The sequence below is a fragment of the Nannospalax galili genome, unplaced genomic scaffold (genome assembly GCF_000622305.1).
Source record: "Nannospalax galili isolate Female #2095 unplaced genomic scaffold, S.galili_v1.0 scaffold1421, whole genome shotgun sequence".
NCBI lineage: Eukaryota > Metazoa > Chordata > Mammalia > Rodentia > Spalacidae > Nannospalax > Nannospalax galili.
This window is the reverse complement of record NW_008345746.1, coordinates 159,149-182,563: the sequence shown is the minus strand read 5'-3', so window position 1 is coordinate 182,563 and position 23,415 is coordinate 159,149. Positions and strand designations below refer to the sequence as shown.

Below are 23,415 nucleotides of genomic sequence, written 5' to 3'. Positions count from 1 at the left end.
CCAGTAAGGTCAGTTCCACCAGTCTGGTACTTTTACTTATCATGTGCTATATAAATAAAGCTTGGGTAAAAAAACAAATATTCTCAGATAAACCTTGACTAGATATATGTTTTGTTTCTTAAACTAGTTGACTAAACTATGACCTTAGAAATTTTTAAGGTTATGTGTATATTGTTTTTGTCTCCCCCTTTATAGATCATAACTAGATTTAGGTTTTTATTACTTTGCTTTTAAATTCTGCAGTTTTCACTGGTACTTTACTCTCATTTTTTATATTGTTTTTGTTTTTCTTGCAATATGCTTGTGGTTGTTGGCCAAGCATTTTTTAATAGCTGCTTACAGTCCTTGTCAGATAAGCTCAACCTTTTCAGCTTCCTGGTACCTGGTGGTCACCTTTCCCACCCGGGCTGACATGTCCATGGTTCATTTATGTGCAGGTAATGGTGGGATGTCTCCTAGAATTTTGAACATTGTGTGCTGGAGCTCTTGTTAAGCCCTGTGGAAAACGCTGGTGTCTGCTCAACAGCACATGGTTTTATTAGGGCTACCCCAGGGGACCCATCTCCAAAGCCGTTGCTCTCCAGAATCTTTGGGCTCCAGGGCTAGCCTGAAGATTGTTCTGGGTCCAGTCCTTAGGATGGACTTGCTCCTGCAGCCTTGTGTTCAGAAACCCCTTTATGGGGCTGCTCTCCTGAGCTTTGCTCTCGGGCCCCTCACTGGTCCTTTAACCATGTATTTGGGGTTCTAGTCATCTGAGTGCCCTGCCCTTTCTCAGTTGGGCCACAGGGGCATCCATCTGGCAAGAGGGCAGAGGCGGGAAAGAGGGCGGCTCACCTTTTTGGAACTGTAGCTGCAAGATGGCATAGCCAAGTTTGGCACTTATGGGCTCCTAGTCACCCCTCTTAGCACCACCAGTAGTGCCCCCAAAAGATACAAAATGCAGTGTCAGCAGCTCTTTCTCAGACTTTGGGGCTGCTCTCTGGGCTCTGGTACTCCAGGCTCTGGCTGCGTTGAGTCAGGCCCTGGAGGCTGACGGTTGGTGTTGAGACAAAACACTGCTGGCTGTGGGCTGCCTCCTGGGTGGCACATCCCAGGGCTCTTGGTCATTGCACCAGTGAGTTATAGCCGCATCTACGGCCAGAACTTCCCTGAGTCAGGCTTCTCTGTGTCCTTGCTTGGCTGCAGTGTTACAGACACACATGTGCACAGATGCACATGTGCCGGGTTTCATTTCTTGTTCCAAGGATTTCATTCTGTGTTTGAGCCATTTTTCTCTTTGCTTTTTTTTTCAGACTGGGTCTCCCTATGTATCTCTGGCTGGCCTGGAACTCTATATACACCAGACTGGCCTGCAGCTCACAGATACCCACCTGCCTCTGCCAGATTAAAAGTGTATCACCATGTCTGCCCTATTTTCCTCCTTAAACACTGCATCTCAAAGCTGGATGCAGTGGTGCATGCCTTTATCCCAGTGCTTGGGAGGCAGAGGCAGCCTGGTCTACATAGTAAGTTCCAGGCTAGTTGGGCTACACCCAGTGCTTGGGAGGCAGAGGCAGCCTGGTCTACATAGTAAGTTCCAGGCCAGTTGGGCTACAGGGAGAGCTCATCTCAAAAGGACCAAAAAGGAAAAAAAAAGTATGAGATAAATAAAAGAAAAATATATATCATGCAAACAGCTGCAAAGAGGAAGCTGGTATACCCATAAGAACCACAGTCAAGATAGGGAGGAATCATAGGAGCCAGGTAAAAAAACCCAAAACAAAACCTGCATCAGTGTCGCGAGCAGGACTAGAGGATATGTGAGTTAAGAGTATCTTAGTCCTTGCTGTCCCCTATAGCAACAGAGTACAAGGAGCCATGGCCAAATAGTTTTAATATTTATTAGCACAGGAATAATGAACACAATATATAATGCAGCCACAAACAAGCCAGTTTGGGTAATCATGAATTTAGCAGTTTAGTTCAATCATAAGCTCTACTGTCTATTGCTATCTCCTGGGGACCTCACCAGTCACAAGTTCCAGCAGTAAGTGTAGCTCGTGGTTGATACAGGTTGATGGTGCGATGCCTCATAGGCCTCTGCGATGGGGAGAGTTCGGAGACCTGACATGGTCCAGCCTGGAGGTGGAGAGAGGATCTGTGGGCAGCACCTCTTCTTGCCTTCGTCAGATGCACTCTGAGGACTGGCCTCTGAGCCTCTGCTTATATTGAGCGTTTGAGGTAGTCTCTTGATAAGCAGCTCTCAAGTAGTTTGATAAGCAAATGTCTGGTTAGTTGATCCCCCGGGAGCTTATCACTAGCTAACATACCTAAGTTTCTATACCTAAGTTCATTTCACAATTCATAACTTCACACATCTCATAATTTCATACAATTTCATTATTCTTATAGATTATTCAGTGATCGCACATTCTAAAGCAATTCCACCTTGTTCATGTACTCTATTACAGAATTTACATTTCTGCTCCTGACGGTCCATCCCCCAGTCCTGAGAGATCATAGAAGGGTCTCAAGGGGCCAAATAATGGTAGTATTATGGTTCCTGACAATCTCTACCACAGTCACTGGAGGTGGGGTGGGGTATGTGTCTCATCTCTTTAAAACAAAATTATTACATTTTAATATATTTTGTGTGTATGTCAGGGGTCAACACACATACTATGGCACGCACATACAGAAGTCAGGACGACTTCCAAGAGTCCATTTCTCCCTGTCATGTGGGTCCAGGGGACTGAACTCAGGTGTTTGGTGGCAGGTGTCTTTACCACTGAGCCATCTTACCATCCCCGTGTGTCACCCCCACCTCTTCACCATCCTCTGCCCTTTTGTGATGGTGGGTGTCCCCTCCACCCACTGCTGCCTTTTCCTCATGACGCGTAAAGTCCGACACATGGGGTGGTGGTCTGTTACTGTTACTCTCCACCGTTCTTTTCTGCATGCTCCCGATTTCTGCCCACTTTTGCTCTATAGTGCATTCTTTCAATTCTAAATCAGATAAACGAGGTCCTTCCCAGGAAGTTGTCCAGATTCTCAAGGGCGTATTTGCACTTGGACTTGGGTTGGTCTCTGTAGCAAGAGGAGCCACTTGTGGGCTCTGAATTCCTAGTTCCAGGCTCATCCTATGTAGGATGATCTATATAGTTCCTTCTGCCATGCTGGGAAGGGAGCCCAAGGCCTAGAGCTTGTGGGCAGGAGCTCTAAGCAGAGCCACAGCCCAGCTGCCACAGCAATTTTGAGATTGCTTCCTCACTCTCTTCCAGGTCTAGTGGCTTTGTGAATTGTCCCCATGGTCCCCGGGCTTCCTGTGGAGTTTAGCTCCTGCCCCCTCCAGTGATTGCTCATACAGACAAATGCTTGCTGCACTTGCCCTCCAGCATCAGCAACACATCACAGACAAGGCCTGGCTTTCCTGCCCCAGTCCCTTGATACAGCCAGCGTGGCTCCCACCCTCAGGACCAGGCCCCTTCTTCCTTGCTGTCTTTGACCTGGAAGGACACTTACCCCATTTACTCAGTACCCTGGATGTTTTCTCCATTCTTTGTGGGAGGGCAGCTTTTAAATGAATTCCCAGGGTAGCAGGCTGTTCACTAGCTCACTGCTCACCTGAGTCACCCTGGAGGCTGATCCTGCCACCATCACACAGGTAACCCAGAATTGGACACAGTAGATGTGAGTTCCCAGGACAGCCTAGAGCTGCCCTTCTGCACCCTGGGTCTCCCCACCCACTCAGGGAGTTTAGGGGTTTTTGGTGGCACTGGGAATTGAACCCAGAGCATACCAGGTAAGCACTCTTACCACTGAGCTCTATATCCCCAACTACCAACCTTGGACTTGTTTTGTAGTCCAGGAAGGCTTTTGACTCCCTGTCCTCCTACCTCAGTCCTGAGGCACTGGGATTACTGGCCCACATCACCACACCCTGTTCAGGAAGCTCTCCTGGGGATGTCTCTGGTAGCCCCCGACACCCCAGGGACCTGCCTCAGGCTGTACTGTGCTAAACTGTGTGTTCCTCTCCTATCTGTAAGTATGCAATACAGCAGCCATGCAGACACCCCTGGGGCCAGAGGGGTGTACTCCAGCCTCCTGTAGGAACCCTGAGGCAGACATCGGGTCTGACAGTAGCCAGCAGTGCCCAGAGCCCTTCCCCACAGACTGAGACTAGATGGCACGTGCTGTTGCCAGCTGTTTATTCAGGCCCTGACCAGGTGATGGGTGCACATGCAGCACACCTGGCCCACCACAGGCCAAACTGCTGTGCACAAACCAAATTACCAGAGGCAGGCGCCCTCAGCAGCCCATGGGCTGTCACCCAGGGCCCCCACAGGACAGCCAAGGGTATGGGTCTTGCTGACTATCCTAGGTACCCAGGCAGAGACCAGCTTGGGGCTATGTGAGCTGCCAGCCCAGTGTAAGAAGGTGAGGAGCAGGGCCTCCAGTGTCCTGTGTACCCCAAGCCGGCCAAGAGGCTGACAAGGGATCTCCGGTGCTGCCCACAGAGCTACCCTAGTGCTGAGCCTGATGGCTGAGTGAGCAGGTTGCGTGCGTGAACGTGTTGGGGTCAGGCTGCCCCTCCTAAGGCATTACTGCTATGAGCTTCTCTGCCCCAGCGAAGGAAAAACACGGGGCATCACTGTCCCCAGTGGATCCCGATGGCTCAAGTCACGGGTGCCCTCAGCGCCTATGGCTGGCAAACCACGAGAAGAAGGGGCGTGGACGAGGGCGTGGGGTCTGGAAGACACGCACGGTGCGTGGTGAGCGCCAGGCTTTGATGGTGGCATCATCGCTGGCCGTCAACAAGAGCTCCTGCTCTTGGGGACTGAAGGCCACCGAGTTGACCACATCCTCGTGCCGCAGCTTGGCCAGGCAGATGTCGTAGTGGCGATCCCAGATGTAGCCGTGCCGATCCTCGGCCCCGCTGTGGGACAGCATCTGGATGAACCTGCGCCCCCTGCTGCAGCCCCCACCCAAGCCCTGGGGCCCACCTGAACCCACACCTGGCCACGAAATCCCTGCTGACATCCAGGAAGATGAAGAAGCACTCGTCGTTGGGCGTGTAGGCGCGGTGTGCTCGCAGCGCTCGCTTCACCTCCCTCATGGTCTTGAGGTCAAACACCAGCAGGTCAATCTCCTCCGCAATGGGTGGCGGCTGCATGGGGTCGGCGACCACCGAGCCAGGGGGCCAGGCACGGCTGTTCACGTACAGGTACCTGTGCAGGGGGCACATGCTAGATACACGCATACTGTCGGTGTAGGACCATCTGTGGGTGCCCTACCCAGCACACTGGGGCCCACCTGTTGTCAGGAGATAGGCCCATGCCAATGATGTGCCCATGCACATCAATGACATGGTCCAGGGCATCAAAGAAGGCATCAGAGCCCCGGCCCTCGCCCAGCACAGGCCCCGCTGTAGTCATCTGGTGCGGCAGGATCTGCTTGATGCCTGCAGGGAGGACAGGGTGAGGGGCCATCCAGAGCCTGCAGGGATGTTACCACCTAGCTCTCCCAGTCCAAGAACATCCCTAGTGGTCCATGAGCACTGCCTACACTTGGATTCCACCTAGTCACTTGCTGAGCCAACACCCTGCCTGCATTTCCACCACTCTGCTACCCAGGACCAAGGCGCCAGGGCCAAGGCTGTACCCCAGGAGCAAATGCACGACCTGTGGACTTTGCCTCTGGACTTCCTGGCCCCTTGGAGGGCCCGAGAAACACCACAATGGGTGCTGACCCTCCCAGGCCCGGCCCTGCCCTGCCATGCCCTGCCGGCCATTACCGATCTGATGTGGCGAGTAGGTGAGGCAGCCAGTGGTGAAGATGAGGTACTTGTTCCTGGCATCAGCGGCACTGCGCTCTGGGGGCTTGGTGCGGCCCTGGGCCAAGAGCTCAGCCACCCTGGTCTCCAGCACACAATCTGACAGCTGTGTATGCCCATCCAACACACTGTCCAGCATGAGCCGCAAACCTTCCTTAGCACGGCCGGGACCAGGGGTGCACAAACTCGAGTCGGTGGCCTCTTCTTCATTGTCCCCACCCAGGTCAAAGACTCGGCAGGGGAGCACAGCCTGGTCACCAGCATCCAGCAGCAGGTCTGGGCTGTCAAAGCGGCTGCAGTCAGCCACCATCACTGTGCGGATGGTGCTGGCATTGAGATTCTGGATCTTAAAGAGCCGCTTCACCACGTTGACATTCTCTGACTCCACATCCTATGTGGGGTACAAGGCAGAGCTCAGAACAGGTGGATGCTAGCCAGAGGGCCAGGCCTGGGGAGCAGCTACCCTGCCCCCGGTTGTCCTCCCATGTCCAGTCGGGGCTACATCTTCCCCTCTCTTTCCTCTGCCCTACCCCACCTGTCTGCCCAGCCTATCCCTGTCCCTGTCCAGACCTGGAAGGCATTGTTGAGCCATAGCACCGAGCAAGAGGTGATATCTCCAATACGATGCAGGTTCCCCGAAATGAGGCTGGTTTCCGTAAGCCAGCAGCCAAACACATCGTAGGGCTTGTTTCGTACTCGGGACAGCAGGGCGAAGGAGTCTGAGGGGAGGCCAGAGCTGGGCAGGCTGCCAGCAGGGCACTCCTGGGCAGCCCAACCCAAGGCCCTCGCTCACCTAGGCTGATGACAGCGATCTCGCCTGATGAGGAATTGTGTGGCCCCAGGAACACCCCTGAGGCCAGCAGCAGTGAATCATCCTGGTTGAACTGGGAGAACTGGGTGTAGCTCCAGTTGTATGGCCTCATATCCGCGCTGTGCAGCAGGGAGATGGTCAGGTCGTTGTTCCAGATCTGTACCAGAGGGGCTGTAGGGTAACTACTTGGACAGCAGAAGTCCTGACCCTTCACTAAGGGTGCAGGAACTCCTGGTCCCTCACTACCCACTCCCACCACAGCCCACCAATGTGGAGAGCTGGCCCTTGGAGCAAAAGGCTAAGGCTATTTTTAGCTTTGGGTCTTGTCTGGGCCAGGCCAGGTCTCCAGGTCCCATCTGGCCCTCTGCTTTTCCCACCTCTCTTCCCAGTGAGTTAGGCTGCACAGGAAGGGCACCCTCACCTTCACTGTGCAGTCCTTGGAGCAGGAGGCAAAATGATACCCCGAGTGGGAGAAACTGAGGTGCAAGACCTGGTCAGTATGTTCCTTCAGTGTCTGCACCTCCACACAGGGCACCATGTCATAAAGTCGTTGGAACTCCTCATACCAGGATGTGGCCGCTGTGGGCAATACAGAGTCACTCCTGGATGCGAGCTTCCCTCACAGTGCAAGGTCAACAGCTGACAGACAGCATGGTGAACAGCTGTACTGTGGTGTCTCTGGAGCCCACCAGTCACCAAGTAGGCCTCAACTAGGGGGTGCACCTTCATGCTCACAGGTCCCTCCCCCAACACGGCCCATGTGTGAGGACCCTGGGGCCATGAAGCAGTTCCTGCCTTCTGTGAGGCTGGCAGGCCCATAGGTGTGTGCAGGTTCTGACCTGGGTGACGCGGCACATCTCTGGCCACCTGGTAGTAGCGGTAGAACTGCTCCCTCCATAAGAATTCGTCTCGGGACACGGCCTGCCATTGGCGGCACACTAGCCCAGCGGCCAGCACATCTGCAGGGCCCAGGCTCAGGAAGATCTGGTAGACAAGGCTGTCCGGGAGCAGGGGCATGCCCCCCTCATCCATCGTGACATTCTGCCCCGGCGGCCCTGAAACCCACCAGTGGCTGCCCTGAGTCCAAGCCTCTTTACCCCCAAACCCCCGGAGGGACTTATGGTCTGGAACTCCAGACATGGCAGTCCTAACTGTTCCTCCAGCCCCAGGTGAGAATCTCGCTGCTCTGAGCATGTGCAGGGCAATGCTGCAGCACTGTCCCACCAAGACCCTGCACTTTCTGAAGTACCTATATGATGAGGTTGCACCACCTCCCGTTCCCCAGGGGCACCATAGGACTTGCTGGAGCAAGTGAGGGGCATGTGGGTACTGCTAGGTCTGGTGTATCCCGAGGAGTGGAAAGTAGCCCCGATCCTCACACCTTCCAGCTGGGTCCCAAGGCCCAAAGCAGGCAAGCAGGGCCAAGTTCTAGCAGTGGTGGACCAGTGGTACCCCACAGCTCCCACCTCTGATCTTGTTGCCCCAAGACTGACAGGGCAGGACAGCCTTCCTTGTAAAAGGAGGCTCCCTCTGGCCAGCGGGCTCTGCCCTGCCGGCCCAGGAAAACCTGGCCAGGCAGGTGATGGCAGTGGTGGGGGTTCCGAATGTCAGCGCACATAGCAGGGACCAAACCCTGCAGGGCCAGACTGGGCGGCAGACTGTTCATTACCTACTGAACACTACCGGGTGGACACCACTGACCACAGTCGGCCGAGGCCATCACCTACTGAACAGGTAGACATGGCTGGATATGGCGGGCCAAGGCCATCACCTGCTGAACACTCCTGGGTGGACTCAGCTGGACATAGCCGGCCAAGGCCATCACCAGCCAGATAAGGCCAGGGACGACTCAAGTGTGAACATGACAGGAAAAAGCTGGTGACAGTGGACAAGGCTGGTGAAGATGGAAAAGACGAGCGGCGGGGGCAGAGGCCGGAGAAGAGGAGGGACCAGGCAGCGCCGGACACAAGGCCCGGACGAGCAGGGCCGGCGGACACCGGCGAAGGCCGGCGATGGGGCCCGGGACACTGGAGCGGAACGGGTTGGTGGCGGCAGGGCCCAGACGCAATGGGCCCGAGGCCGGTGACTCGGGCGAGCGCTGCGGGGCCGAAGCCGAACTCACCGCGGCGCCTCCGCCCTCTGCGCTGCGCCCCCGCTTCCGCCGCCGCCGCCGCCGCTCCCGCAGGCGTCCGAAGCCGACCTAGGCTCGACGCCACGAGCCCCGAGGCATCGATAGCGAGCGCCCGCAGCGCGAGTCGGGCTCTCCTGCGCCTGCGCCTCAGCCTCGGGCTACCGGCCTGCGTATCTTCATGCGCCTGCGCGCGCTCCAGCGCTCCCCGAATAGTGCTCCCGGCGACCGGAAGGGCGGCAGTAGTGAGCCAGGCGCAGGGGTGGCAGGTTCGAGGCTTGGCCCCGGCCCTTTCGGCTGCTGGGCCTTGAGCAAGTGGCTTTACGGACCTATGGTGGGTGGCTGTGGGGACAAGATCAGCTGTTGGTGTGCAAAGGGTCGAGCACTGGCTCCAAGTGGAAATCAGGGTACTCTGGTCAGCTCAGACTGTACTTGAGGCATGGTGCCAAGCTCTTGTCACGGCCAGGCTGGACCCTGGCCCAGGGTGGGGATTGAGGAAGCAGGGGACAGATGTAGATTTTTTGGACTGTACTTCCGGTGGCACTGGACAGTGGACTCTGACCTGGGACAGTGCAGCTCTCAGCCTCACTGTCCTGTCACGAACTGTCCCTGACACCCCGGCCATGCTGTCTCCCGGGGCTGTGTTCTTCTTCACCCTGCTCCTGGCAGCGGGTTCGCTGGGCCAGAGGGCTCGAAAGCCCCCAAGGCCTCCATCCCCCATCAGCACAATCCAGGCCCAGGCCAGTTTCAGTGCTCAGCAGGTAAAAGCTGGGGGTAATGGGGATAAGAAAAGGAGGCGTAAGAGTCTGCCTAGCTTAGCAAGAATAGCCCAGGCTGCCCCATTCCCTCATTCCTGAGCCCTCCCGGTTTACCTCAAGTTTGCAGGGACATGGTTCCTTGTGGCTGTGGGCTCTGCCTGCCACTTCCTGCAGGAACATGGCTACCAGGCTGAGGCCACTGCATTGCACACAGCTCCCCAGGGTGCAGCCATGGCTGTCAGCACCTTCCGCAAGCTGTGAGTCCCCGTGCACCCTCATTCCAGCCTGACTCCACCCTACCCTGTCCTCCTGACCTAAGCTCGACCCCAGCTCCTAGCCCTTCCGTGGCCAGGGTGGGATCTCCTACATGGCCCCACCTTGGTTGGGGTCCCCAGAACCTGGATGCCTCCACCCGTACCTCATCTCCCCCTTCCGCAGAGATGGGATCTGCTGGCAGGTGCGCCAGCTCTTTGGAGACACAGGGGTCCCTGGCCGCTTCTTACTGCAAGGTGAGATGAGGGCACCAAGGAGTGAGGGGTACAGGGCTGGAGGGAGGAAGTGAGGAAGGGACCGATGTGCTGCCACAATGGTTCTGCCTTAGCCCAAGGGACTAGTGGGCCCGTTCAAGTGGTTGTTGCTGAGACTGACTACCAGAATTTCGCCATCCTGTATCTGGAGCGGGCACGGAAGCTGTCTGTGAAGCTATATGGTGCGTGGTAGCCCTGGATCCACACGGGCTTGAGCTTTGCATCCTGGAGGAGCCATCCTGGTTGGCTGGGTGACTCCAGAAGGACACACAGACTCTCCCCATACCCTCCTGTCTGGCAGGTGTCAGTAGCAGGCACATGGGCTGGTATAGGGGCTAGGTGGGGTCAGGACAGATAGCTGACCAAGCTGTGTCCCGGGAACCCTGTCTATCCCACAGCTCGCTCACTGCCTGTGAGTAATTCTGCCCTGAGTGTGTTTGAGCAGCGAGTCAGGGGGGCCAACCTGACAGAGGACCAAGTCTTCTTCTTCCCCAAGTATGGTAAGTATTCCAAGCCCCGCCCCCTCCTGGCTGATGTCCCGCCCTCCTTGACTTCTGGCTGGGCCCCCAGGTTTCTGCAAGACTGCGGACCAGTTTCACATCCTGGATGGTGAGTGGGCAACAGAGGTGGGCAGTACTGGCTGAGGTGAGTCTTACCTGCCCCTGCTGAGGCTTATGTCTACTACAGAGGTACGGAGACGAGGCTAGCGTGTAGGAGAAGCTGTCGACAGTGGACTACCCTCCTCAGAGAATTCCGAGCATCCTGAGTATGCCGCCCGAGTCTCTCCTGTCTGCCCCCGGAAGTACCCCATCACACAGCTTTGTTGTCTTGGGGCTCCTCAGTAAACATCAGACTTGTTCCTGGGTCCTTTCTGTCAACCTGGACAGGCGCTCCACCTGCTAGGATAGGAAGGGAAGGCACCGTCCTAAGGAGGTGGGGCTAGAAACAGCTCTCCTGCCTAGAAGCACGGAGTCCCTGCTCTCTCCCTGAGCCTCAGTTCCCCTCTGCAGTGGAGTCTTACTCTCGGGTATGTTCCTTTCCTTACTCCCCACCCCAGCTTACTAGGCTGTCTCGGTGCCCACAGAGGGCCCCAGAGCCCCGCTCAGGGTGGCCTTCTCTGGAGAGGAGCACAGGCTTGCCAACACGCCCTCCTGGCCCTTGACCCTGGAGGCTAAAGAGAGGCCCAGAGGCATCTGCTAGGGAGGTACAGGGTTGGGGTTGAGGGAACATTTGGAGCACAGAGGGTGAAAACTTGTATCCCAGCTGGGGGAAACAAAGCCTATTTTATGGACCAGGTAGGGATGAGCATGGGGCTCTGGACACATGGGAAGGACCCCTGATATAGATTGGACTATCCCCCAGCAACTCCTATTCAAGCTCCAGCCAAGGTCACCAGCCACAAAGAAGGACCAGGAAGCAAGGTGTGAGTACCCTCACAAGAGAGGAGGTTGCCTTTTCCCCAGGAACAGGCAACCCCTTCTGCAGTCCTAGGATGGTCTACTGGGTTCTGGGGGCCAGGGCTAGGGTTTGGGGAACTGGGTATCATCTCAGACACAGCTGGGCTTAGATCTCCTGACCCAGACATTGTTGATGGTCTGTAGACTCCCAGCACTCATAGGATAAGCATTTCTCAAGTGCCCACAAGTGCTCCAGGCCCTGGGAACACAAAGTAGTTGAATCTTTGCCCCTGGGGGCTTAAAGTCCAGGCTCAACCATCTACTGATGATAAGGCAGGGGTGGGCTGGCCCCTTGGAATTGGTCCCCCCCCCCCCCCCCCGCAGTCTTAACTGCCCCAGGGCACCTCAGTGAGCAGCAAGCTGTGGTCCCTAGAGCAGAGGGTCTGGAGGACAGAGGGCCACAGGGTTTGGTGTAGATTGCTGCTGGGTCAGACCACTGCTGCCCTGGAGGAGGCTCTGACCATCCATGGTCTCTGGACAGCTGGATTCTGGGAGGGGAGGAAGTCAAGTGAAGGGAAAGTGGATGGCTAGGGGCCTTGGAAGGAGGTGCAGAAGACCCTCCTACTCTCCCCCAAAATAAAGTGTACAGGAATACCCAAGTTTTGTGGGGCCTGGCCTCAGCCTCACTGCCCTGACCCCAGGAGCACCTTCTCCTTCCTTCCCCAAACACAAAGTGAGGTCTTGCTCCGGCAGGGGCACGACTCCCGTGGCTGAGACCTAACCCTCTGAAGCGCTGCCTTGTGAATCTGGATGGGCTGAGCATGGACAGCACGGCCTCTGGGTAAAAAGTTGGTGGAGAACGAGCGAATGGATGATGAGGCACCGAGGCACAGCCAAAACTCCATCAAAATAGGGTTTATTAGCAAAGGAACACATGGGGCAGATTCCCTTTCGGGCAGGGAAAATGTCTGCCTGGGTCTTGAGCTGGGTGGGGTCTTTTAAAAGGGAGGCTTCTGCTTCCTGCAGAAGGCGGGAAGATGTATTTTTTTTAAAGTTGGGTAGTTCGGGGAGTGGGAGAGCAGGACTTAAAACCTGTCCTCTTTAGAGATCAAAGGGGAAGCCTGCTGTGTTGGCCAAACAGTGGAGAAAAGTCTGTTTCTCTTGACTTCAAAGACCAAGGTGCGTCAGCTAGGTTCCCTTTTCTCAGGGGGGTGAGAAGCCCTTGGGATCCTGTTGGTGAGAGGGCAGGGCTATCTGAACCTTAACAGGTCCCACATGGATTCAAGTAGCTAGAGCTCTGGAATTGACACATAAAAGTGCTTTTTAATCCCAGCACTCAGGAGGCAGAGACAGGTGGATCTCTGTGAGTTCCAGGCCAGCCTGGTCCTCCATAGTGAATCCAGGCCAGCTAGGGCTACAGGGAGACCCTGTTTCAAAAAGCCCAAAAAGAAAAAAAAAAAAAAAAATGCCGGGCATGGTGGCACATGCCTTTAATCCCAGCACTCGGGAGGCAGACATCCCAGCACTCGGGAGGCAGAGGCAGGAGGATCTCTTGGGAGTTCGAGGCCAGCCTGGTCTACATAGTGAGTTCCAGGACAGCTGGGGCTACAGGGAGACCCTGTCTCAAAAAAAGATAAAAAACAAAAAAACCTTCAGTTACATTTGAAAATCCTAGGAAAAATAATGATAGGTCTTATGTGCATTTTTATTGTTATTGTGTGTGTGTATGCTTGGCGAGGTGTTTGTGGTGGTCAGAGGACAACTCAGGAGTCAGTTCTCACCTTCCTCCTTTGCATAGATTTGGGGGATTGAACACAGGTCATCATGTTTGGCATCTTTACCTACTGAGTCATCTCACTGGTCTATGAGTATTTTTTTAATGTTAAAATATTTCTTATAGGGGCTGGAGAGATGCTTAGTGGGTAAAAGCACTGGGTATAAGCTTGGACCCCCAACACTCATGTAAAATGCTGTGTGGCCACTCCCACCTGTAACCCCAGTACTAAGGGGCAGGGGCAGAGACAAAGGGCACTGAGGTTTGCTGTCTGCCAGTCTAGCTCCACGGTCAGTGAGAGACCCTGTCTCAAGGGAATCAGGCAGAAAGTGATGGGGCAGAACACTGGACATGCTTCTGCCTCTTCATGATTGTGGCCCCCCAGTATACACATGTGCATATACCACACAAACACAACTATTTCCTACGGTGTGAATATTGCTTTCTAATTCTAGTAGGTGATTTGTAATATCTTAGAAAAAGAACTTTTTAAAAAATATTGTTTTCAAAGCCAGGTGTGGTGGTGCACGCCTTTAATCCCAGCACTTGGGAGGCAGAGGCAGGCAGATCTTTGTGAGTTCGAGGCCGGCCTGATCTACATAGTGAGTTCCAGGACAGCTGGGGCTACAGGGAGACCCTGTCTCAAAAAGACCAAAAAAAATTATTTTCATTTTATGTGTATGAGTGTATTGTCAGCATGTATGTAAGTGTACCCGTGTCATGCATGCAGTGCCCACAGAGACCAGGAGAGGGCGTTGGATCCTCTGGAACTGAAGTTACAGACAGTTGTTAGCTGCTGTGTGGGTGCTGGGGATCAAACCCAGGTCCTCTGAAAGAGCAGCCAGTGTTCTTAACTGCTGAGCCATCTCTCCAGCCCCAAAATAGAACTTTAAAAAATATTTTATTATTTTTATTTTATGTGTACACTTTCATGTGTGTAAATGCATCTGTGTCATGCCATGCTCACAGAAGTCCGAAGAGAGCATCAGATCTCCCGGAACTGAAGTTACAGATGGTTGTTAGATGCCATGTGGGTGCTGGAAACTTAACCTGGGTCTTCTGCAAGAGCAGCCAGTACTCAACTGCTGAGCCATCCCTCCAGCACCCCCAAAAAGAACTTTTAAAATATGTAGAAGCTGGGACCTGGAGAGATGGCTCAGCCGTTAAGAACACTGGTTGTTCTTGCAGAAGACCTGGGTTCGAATACCAGCACCCACATGGCAGCTAACAACTGTCCGTAACTCCAGTCCCAGGGGATCTGACAGTCTCTTCTGACCTCTGAGGGCATTGCACAACACGGGTGCACTTACCTACATGCAGGCAGTACACACATACACACAAAATAATAAATAAAAATGTAAAAATCTTTTCTCGGACTGGGAGTAATGGCCCACACCTTTAATCCCAGCACTGGGGAGGCAGAGCAGGTAGATCTATGAGTTCAATGTGTATGTGTGTCTGTGTGTGTGTCTGTGTATGTGTGTGTGTCTGTGTGTGTGTATGTGTATCTGTCTGTGTGTCTGTGTGTATGTGTGTCTGTGTATGTGTGTCTGTCTGTGTGTGTGTATGTGTATGTGTCTGTGTGTCTGTGTGTGTTGCGTGTGTGTATGTGTGTATGTGTGCCTGTGTCTGTCTGTCTGTGTGTGTGTCTGTGTGTGTGCGTGTGTGTGTATGTGTGTGTGTGTGTCTGTGTCTGTGTGTGTGTGTGTCTGTGTGTGTGTGTGTGTAGAAGCCAACACCTAACTGGCCATCTTGCGTGAGACCACAGGATTAGAGGAGCTGACCCATAGGGGCCTGGAGCCAGAGATCTGTTCCGGGGACCCACGGGATCATGAGGGTCAGTGTCCCTTCCCCAGGACCAAGCAGTGGTACACCTGCCCTCCCTGTCTACACCAGTCTCTATGGATAGGCAGCCCCTGCATGTGAAAACAGCTTACAGCCTCCCTGGTGGCCTCCTCCTACCCAGGACAATAAGCTGGGGAAGAATTCTGGAGTAGGGAAGTGAGCAGAGGTCAGCATTCAGGAGTCTTCCAGGAGGGAGGAGACGGCACGTGATGGAGGCAGTTTGCCCTCACTGTCCTGTTTTGGAAGGGATGAAGGTTGGTGAGGAAGACAAAGGGGACAGGGATCAGACAGAAGGGGAAAGGAGGGAGGGTCCTGGACAGGGAGGAGGCAGAACCACGCTCTCGGTGGCAAGAGGCAGGTGGGATGCAGAGGTGAGGCGGCTGTCTTCTCCACCTGGGCCAGTTGCCTTTCCAAGCTTTGCCAGGGATCTGTCTTCCCCACATCTTGGCCCTGGTCAGCTTCAGGACACACAGGACCCCAGACCAACCCCAGTTCTGGGATGGCAGGCCTGTTCAGTTGCTGTGTGGCCAGCAAATATCAGGAAATAATTGTGGATGCTGGGCTTTGTGTGGGTCTCCTGCCACCGTCTACCAATCACATCAAGGATGGGAGGAGCCACCCTGCAGCTGCCCAGCCTCTAGCTCCACAGCAGCCTCCAAGCCCTGGGTGGGGTCATGGTCCGTGCACTCCTTAGGACCAATGTGGAAGATAAAAGTCCATTTGTGTACATTCAGCGAGCCTGGGAAGGTCCCTGTCTACTGAGGGGCCTGCGAGGGCCTGGCTGTCTTGGCCCTGCCTTGCAGATATGACAGTGTAGAAAGCAGGTGAAGAGGCTCTGAACCTCCTTCTGGAAGCTCAGGCAGTAATGGCCAGTTGCCTGTGTGTAGCCACGCCCCTCGTCCCTTTAGGATAATGGTGCTCTGCTTAGAGTTAACACTTCTGGCTTTGTTGATACAAAGGTTGAGGTGGAGGTAATCTGCTCCCAGGGTGCTGGTGGGGAAGATCAATAAGGCATGTGCTTCTGGAACCCCGGAAACAGGTCGTGCCCCTCCCCTGTTTGTGTATGCATCAAAAAAGGTCTGTTACCGGGCCAGATGCCACAGTCTGTAATGATGGGACAATTCCTGTGTCTTGCACTGCTTAAACACTTAACATATATAAACTCTGTGTGAACTTCATATACTGAGCTTCCAAAAAAAGGCTTTCAGGAGGGCAGTGAGAGGACTTCTGAACAGCAAAGTGGGGAAACAGGATGAGAGGGCACGGACAGGACTGGGCAAGACTAATCTCAGTTTCTTGGCATCGAGCAGAGCGTGAACTAGGCTGACTAGAGCAATCAGGGTCCTGTTCCCATAGGACCCTGCTCCCATAAGAATCCACTTCTGTAGAGTCTGATCCTATAGGGATCCCACTCCCATAGGACCTTGCTTCAATAGCACTTTACTCCTATAGGCTCCTAAAGGTTCTGTGCCCAGGCCCTGTTGTTCCTTCTGGGTATCAGGTCCTTTTGAAATACCCAGCAGTCCTCACCTGGCCCTGGTGCTCCTGAGCCCTCTCCTTCTGCAACCAGCTTTGCACTCTCCTGACCCTGGACAGTCAGTATTGACTCCCATACTGGTTCTAACACATAGGGAGCCATGGAGCTGCCTGGGGGCAGATAACAAGCTGTGGAGTTTAGGGACAGTCAGGATCCCTGCCTGGGACAGGTTGTTCTTTGATATGAAGGGCCAATAGAGCAGATGCGACAGGGGGGGTCTGACTCCCTCATGTAGACACTTAGAGCAGGTGCTCAGAGGTACAAGATGGCCCCAGCTGGGCCCAGCAGGCTTTCCCTTTTTTGGCTAGAACCCAAGAGACCCTGTCCTGCCTCCCTCCACACCTTCCTGTCTTGCCACATTCCCTAGGGAGGGGCACTGGCCAGTAGGCTGTGAAGAAGCAGGTTTCTGATCTGGCATTGCCAACAGCAAAGGCAGGCTCTGTTCCTCTGGGACCTGGTAGCTGCTGGCATGGGCCTTCGGTGGGCTCTTTGGCTGACTTTGACCTTGCCTAAAATCCTGGAGGGGGAGACCCCAACCCCAACCATGCAACCAGGCTTTCCTCAGTTGACAAGCTTCCAAAGTGACCAGGTACAGGGTTTCCAGCGGAGGAGAAGAATTAAGCTGGCCAGGCTTTCAGAGGGAGGGTGCATACAGGCCTGTGGGCACTTCTCAGGGAGGCCAGGGAGGCCCTCATCTGACCAGAGCTTTGTCCTGTTCTCAGGGCCCCTGAGTGAGCCCCTGTCCTGCAATAGAAAGGGATCCTCAGTCTTCTGTTCCTCCCGTATCCCTACCAAATCACTCCCTCTTTAAAGGTAGATAAACTGAGGCTTGGGAAAGTCACCTGGCTACTGACCCGGGGCCACTCTGTGCTTGCCAGACAAAAGGAAGGGCCCTGCCAGCATCACTGACACAGCCTAGCCTGGGGTTACCAACTGGGGAAGTGTCCTAGTTGGCTATGGGCTGCTGAGGGTGGAGTGGCAAGGGGTTGGCCATGCCCACCACCAGCCATGTAGTTCCAGGGGGAGTGGTTCGTCCTTGGCTTGGCAGGCAACATCTATAAGAAGATGGACAGGGTCTTGCTGAATCCTTTCATCTCATTGTTTGAGCTAAAAAACAACAGCCACATTCAGGTGACCAACTCCATGACTCGGTGAGTAGTGTGTCTCTGTGTTCAAGCTGTCGAGGATCCAGGGCTGTATCCCAGGAGCCTTGCATGGCCCAGCCACATTATGGGCTGAGGAACCATGTCCAGAGGCTCTGTCTAGCACAGACTGTTTAATGATCATTGCCGAAGCCTATCGCAGCTGGTGGACTATAAGCAAGAGGCGAGGCATTGGTGGCTCAGTCTGGAGGTGGAAGGCTGGTGGGTTTCAGGGACCTCCACACCCAGAGGCTTGAACCCGGTGGTCAGGGCCCTGTCTCCTTGTCTTTGTCTTGCTTCTGCCTGTCCCGACCTGATCTTTGTTGGGCAGGCTCTTGTTTCACAATGTTAACAGTGGCAGACAGCCATAAGCCGAAGTCTGCCCTTGTCCCTTTCTGGGGTTTGCTGGCTCATGCCCCAGAGAGGAGGCTGGCTGCTGTCACCTAGAATCACCTTTATTTATTTATTTATTTATTTATTTATTTATTTATTTATTTTTACTTTTATCTATTTTTTGGTCTTTTTGAGGTAGGGTCTCCCTGTAGCCACCAGCTATGGAGACCAGGCTGGCCTCGAACTCACAATCTGCCTGCCTCTGCCTCCCAAGTGCTGAGATTAAAGATGTGTGCCACCATGTGAAGGGACTATGAAATAGTGTTCCTATGACTTTAAAAATATGTTTGCTGGCTGGAGAGATGGCTCAGCGGTTAAGAGCACTGACTGCTCTTGCAGAGGACCCGGGTTTGATTCCCAACACCCACATGGCGGCTGTGAACCGTCCTTAATTCCAGTTCCAGGGGAATCCGAAGCCCTCTTCTGACCTCTGTTGCATTGCACGATACAGGTGCGCTCACATACATGCAGGCAATACATTCATACACATAAAATAAAAAAATATTTTTTAAAAATATGCTTGGTGAATTAAGCTGAACTTTGAACATGTATGTCTGGAGAACCTTGTGTCTCATGAGAAAGTCTATGCAAGAATGCTTGCTGGGGAGAGATCTCCAGAGTGCCGGCTCTCCCCTCTAGTTTCTCATGAAACACGTTGACCTTCTAAGTAGACATACCTTGGAGATAATGTTGTTCTCATGAGTATGAGAAGCCATTTTATTATTGTTCAGTTCTGTAGACGTGTGACTGTGATTCTCACAAGTATAAGAATAAAGACTGAACTGCTGGTACGATCAGCACTCAGGTGCATGGAAGCCTGGGTCCCTGGTTTATTTTCAGTTCTGTGGGTCCCATGGCTGCCCCTGGTGGCCACAGCCATCACCTTCTTTCTGCCATGGCACATCTGTGTGGATTTGAGGTCCTGTGCTAGGCCGAATAGGAGCCACCTATATGGCTCTGTGCCTAGGAAGGGCCCAGAGCAGCTGGAAGGGCCCCAGGGCTAAGGCTCGGGAAGGAGGTAGAATCTCCAGTCCTCTGTGTCCTTCTGGGCTACAGGCTCCAAAAATGAATGTCTGAATTTTCTGTGGTCCACATGGGTGGGGCCGGCTGACTTCCCTTTCCTGAACACTCTGCTTCTGCCCATCCACTCCCACAGGGGTAAGCACTGCGACGCTTGGTCTTACATGCTGATCCCAGCGACCAAGCCTGGGCAGTTTACCGTGGACATCAAAGGTGAGAGAGACAGGGGTGGAAGGGCCACAGCTACTTGAGGAACCTAATGTGTGTGTCCATCAGGGTCACGGCCTGGGGCAGACAGTGAGGAGGTGCAGGTGATAGAGACAGACTATACCAAGTTCGCCCTGATGCTGTCCAGCAGACAAACCAGCAGCCAGACCATCATCAGGGTCAGTCTTCTGGGTAAGACTCCACGTCCCTGGGCCCTACGTGGGTCCCTGGTGGGAGCAGTCCTTTCAGGGTTTGGACGCCTCACCACCTCCAAGTGCTGAGAGCCACACTGTATTCCTCTGGCCACAGGCCGAAAATGGAGACTGCCTTACAAGACAATCAATAAGTTCGTCTGCCTGACCAGAGCGCAAAACCTCACGAAGAACAACTTCGTGTTCCCTGATGTAACCGGTAATGGGCACCATGGCTCCTCGGGCACCATGTGTGGGGTCTTGCAGTCAGAGGGGCTAAACCCAAGTGCCTGTTCACAGAGCTAGAAGGGAGGGGCTGGTAGCTCCTGTTCTCACCCAAGTCCCAGGCTACTTCCTTCCAACCTGGGTCCAGGATCCAGGCCACCCCGTCCCCGTGCTGGGTTTTCTGATCCTGGGACTCTCCACTCTGATACCCTGTTCGCTGGGGACTGGAGCTCATCCGGTCCCTGGCAGGAGAGTCCTTGAGAACCCAGGGCCAAGGGGCTTCAGGGCTGAGCCCTGTCCTCAGTCTCACTCCCCTCCTCCCCCCAAACTTCCTCCTCCTTCAGGAGCCTTTCCCGTCATGCCCCTCCAATACCTACCTCAGGTACTACACACCTGCCCAGCCACATGCATACACGTAGTGTGTGCCCACAAACATGCAGACAGGCATATGCTCACACACGTGCTCACCTTGCACATTTTTTTTTTACTTTGAGATAGGGTCTTACTGTGTAGCACTGGGACTCAAGATTCTCCTGCTTTAGCCTCCTGGGTGCTGGTATTTCAGGCCTGCATCACTGTGCCTGACTCACAACATACAACACAGAATAACATGCATGTCTGCACTAACCTTCACACTCACTCTACCAGGCCACCAGATCTGCCACAGGTCTGGGAGCCTGTGGGACAGGCAGGGGTTGTGCAGGGCTTCTGGAAGAGTCCAGGCTGATGACAGCTGCACCCAGGAGTCCCCCAGACCCTTCCTGGAGCCACTGGTTTCTTCTCCCTCCCTCTTCCTCCTGCTCTACCTCCAAGCTGCCTGCCTACCCCTGCACTTGCCCCTCCTGAGCCCCTCCCCAGCTCTGTCCCTCTGCTTCTCTTCCTTACCCTCCACCCCAATTGTGTCCCCCACCCCATTAGATTGGTTAACTGATCCCAGCGTCTGCTGAAAGGATGAAGTGGCTCCTGCCAGCCCAGCCCCACACCACCTCTGCTCTCAACACAAATAAACATACTGTCTGGGACCCTTGAGTATGACACTGTGGCCTTGGTGTGGGTAAGAGGCTCTTCCTCTGAGCACCCCCAACCTGGCCTCTCAACCCCAGACTCTATTGCTCCCCTGACCCCCAGGCTATGTGAGGTAATGGGTCATAGCTGTACCTGACAGAGCTCTGGAGCTGCCGTGGTGGGGTATTGCTGGGCTAAGGCCCCTGGTGCACCAGGTCCCATACAGCAGGCAGGAACAGCCAGGGCCTAGAGCGGAAGGATGTGGACACCTTAGGCTGGGAAAGGAGACAAGGGCACTTCCTCCTCCTATGAGATGTGGGACAAGGAGCTCAAGACCACACCTTCATTCTAGAGAAACTATTCAGAAATGGAGAGGTACAGAAAGTCCAAAGCCATGGGCCTAGAACCTGAGCACCATTCCCAAACATACGTACCTGTGAGGAGTTCTCGGCACACCAGTGGTCATCCTACCCAGCCTACAAGAGCAGCCCTCCCAAGTCTTCATCTTTGTAAGCTCCACTATGCGCTGTGGAGGCAAAGCAAGTCATGACCCATCAGGATGCCTGGAGATAGCCCCATAGCCTCTGGCCTTGCCAGAGAGCAAATAGCATGCATAGATAGCCCACTAGATTTAGGCTTTACCCTCCTAGAGTACTTTATGGCCCATGAGTGGGGGATGTTTAGAATTCCCTTCCCCTAGGCAGTGGTGTATGGCCTCAGGTACATTTCCTGTTGGGCAGGTTGTACAGAAACCAAGCACATTCTGACCCAAAGCCTTCCCTGATGACCCCATTAAGACCAGCTCCTGTGCTAGTCTCAGGCAACACTGTGTGGAGACTTGTAGCTCAGTTCAGCATCCTGTTGTATATCTGACCTCCAGTAGAAACTCCACAAGGGAAACAAGATCACTTTTATCCTTAACTGTACCCCAGGTTACAAGATGGCCCCTGTCACAGAGAAGGTGGCAAAACCTGTCTTGCTGGACAGTTGGATTGATAGGTGGGCTGACTGGAAGCTGTGTGGGTAGATGGGCGGGGTAGATGATGGAGGGTGGGCGAATGGATAGGTGTGTGAATGGATGAACTGGCATCTCGGACCGGATAAAAAGGAGAATGTGAGCTGAAGTCAGCAATCATCGCTCTCTGCTTCCTGGCTGTGGCTGCCATGTGACCAGCTGCCTCCGGCTTCAGCCACGGCTTCTTCCTCCAAGATGGACTGCGAGCCGAAACAAGCTCTTCCTGTCTTAAGTTGCTTCTTGTCAAGTATTTTGTCACAGCAATGAAAAAAGTGATAATACAGGCCCCAAACACCAGAGCCTTTTGTGTTTCAATCCAGGCCTCCTTGCAGGGCAGGGAGTGTGGCCACCACACAACAGCAGTTGACCTAAGAGCCACCCCGTGCCCATGCCAGCTGTTTCCAGCCTAGCCTTGGGTTCGAGAGCCTGACCTCACTGGGCGATAGTGGCACAAGGCAGTGAGTCCAGACCTCTGAGAACAGCTTGGACTCTGTCCTAATCCCAGGACTGTCCCCAGGGCACATGGCTGCCAGGAGACAAGATGCAAAAGGACAAGGTTGTGTCTGGGAGGCCAAGCCGGCCAACCTGTGGCCCAGAAGTTCTCCATGGCCCCCGACTAGACCATCCAATTAAGGTAGGAGAGGCAGCCCTGAGCACCAGGGCCCAGGTTGCAGGGTCTCTGAACTCCTTGCCATCTGTATGGGTCTGAGCTTCTGGGACTTGGCCAGAGACGTTGGAGAGAAGCTGGGGCTGCCGGAGACAGCAGAAACAGTCAGGGCTGTTGACGGGGAAGAAACTCTGATGGGTAGGAAACATGGGCTCAGGCAACCATGGGGCTGGCTTGTTGGGGAAGGAGAGGCCAGGGCACATGTAAACGTCACATATCACTTCCCAAATAAGGTGGCAGAGTCACCACCTGTGTGTTGGTTACTTTTCTGTTAATGGAAACACCATGACCAAAGGAACTTATTTATTTACTTTTGGTCTTTTTGAGACAGGGTCTCCTTTAGCCCCAGCTGTCCTGGAGCTCACTATGTAGACCAGGCTGGCCTTGAACTCACAGAGATCCAGCTGCCTTTGTCTCCCAAGTGCTGGGACTAAAGGTATGTGCCACCTCACGCGGCTGACCAGGGAACTTATAAAAGGAAGAGTTTATTTAGCTTATGGTTCCAAAGGGCAAGCGTCCATCATGGTGGGGAGGCATGGCGGCAGAGGGGGCCGGTGGTGGAGAGGCATGGCGGCAGAGGGGGCTGGCGTAGGAGCGGAAGATGAGTGCTCACATTTTCAGAGGTGGCTGGAGGTCGGCAAGGTTTAAGGCCCTCAGTGACGTGCTTCCTCCAGTATGGCCACACCTTCTAAGACCTCCCAAAATAGCACCACTAACTGGGGACAAAATGTCCAAATACTTGGAGCCTATGGGGGACATTCCCCTTCAAACTACCACAACCTCTATGCAGTCCTGTACACACACAAGTGTGTGAAGCACGTGTATACACACACAAACATGCAAGCATACACAAAAGTGTGCAGTGTTTAATGTACATACCCCCACATGTATGCAATACACATGAATACACACGATTACTATGCATACATATACACACATGTAATGCACATGCATACAGGCA

General features: G+C 54.1%; 3 protein-coding genes across 11 annotated transcripts; 2 read left to right on the top strand and 1 right to left on the bottom strand.

Moving 5' to 3' along the window:
* Positions 1-4,170: 4,170 nt before the first annotated feature.
* Positions 4,171-8,877, bottom strand: Fbxw5 (F-box and WD repeat domain containing 5). Of its 3 annotated transcripts, none has more exons than XM_008841909.2 (9): positions 8,746-8,877; positions 7,463-7,678; positions 7,045-7,202; positions 6,606-6,780; positions 6,383-6,531; positions 5,774-6,203; positions 5,293-5,440; positions 4,995-5,207; positions 4,171-4,915 (listed from the first exon to the last, which is right to left on the bottom strand). In XM_008841909.2, the coding sequence occupies exons 2-9, from the start codon at positions 7,653-7,655 to the stop codon at positions 4,672-4,674; spliced, it is 1,710 nt and encodes a 569-aa protein (XP_008840131.1). In that variant the 5' UTR covers positions 7,656-7,678; positions 8,746-8,877; the 3' UTR covers positions 4,171-4,671. The 3 variants fall into 3 exon arrangements, with proteins under 3 accessions (XP_008840131.1, XP_008840132.1, XP_008840133.1); XM_008841910.3 differs by having other exon boundaries at positions 8,293-8,747; XM_008841911.3 differs by having other exon boundaries at positions 8,395-8,747.
* Positions 8,878-9,285: 408 nt separating this feature from the next.
* Positions 9,286-10,894, top strand: C8g (complement C8 gamma chain). 3 transcript variants are annotated; one of them, XM_029567726.1, is made up of 7 exons: positions 9,289-9,512; positions 9,630-9,766; positions 9,948-10,018; positions 10,111-10,218; positions 10,435-10,536; positions 10,607-10,645; positions 10,724-10,894. In XM_029567726.1, the coding sequence occupies exons 1-7, from the start codon at positions 9,375-9,377 to the stop codon at positions 10,741-10,743; spliced, it is 615 nt and encodes a 204-aa protein (XP_029423586.1). In that variant the 5' UTR covers positions 9,289-9,374; the 3' UTR covers positions 10,744-10,894. The 3 variants fall into 3 exon arrangements, with proteins under 3 accessions (XP_029423585.1, XP_029423586.1, XP_029423587.1); XM_029567725.1 differs by lacking the exon at positions 10,724-10,894 and having other exon boundaries at positions 9,286-9,512; positions 10,607-10,681; XM_029567727.1 differs by lacking the exons at positions 10,111-10,218; positions 10,724-10,894 and having other exon boundaries at positions 9,353-9,512; positions 10,607-10,681.
* An 84-nt stretch (positions 10,895-10,978) lies between these two features.
* On the top strand, positions 10,979-22,084 carry Lcn12 (lipocalin 12). Of its 5 annotated transcripts, none has more exons than XM_029567730.1 (7): positions 10,979-11,063; positions 11,336-11,459; positions 17,638-17,740; positions 19,281-19,357; positions 19,421-19,543; positions 19,661-19,762; positions 20,686-22,084. In XM_029567730.1, exons 2-7 carry the CDS (start codon positions 11,360-11,362, stop codon positions 20,712-20,714), a joined length of 534 nt encoding a protein of 177 aa, XP_029423590.1. In that variant the 5' UTR covers positions 10,979-11,063; positions 11,336-11,359; the 3' UTR covers positions 20,715-22,084. The 5 variants fall into 5 exon arrangements, with proteins under 5 accessions (XP_029423590.1, XP_029423589.1, XP_029423591.1 ...); XM_029567729.1 differs by having other exon boundaries at positions 10,980-11,063; positions 11,332-11,459; XM_029567731.1 differs by lacking the exon at positions 17,638-17,740 and adding an exon at positions 12,187-12,274 and having other exon boundaries at positions 11,002-11,459.
* The last annotated feature ends 1,331 nt before the right edge of the window (positions 22,085-23,415 follow it).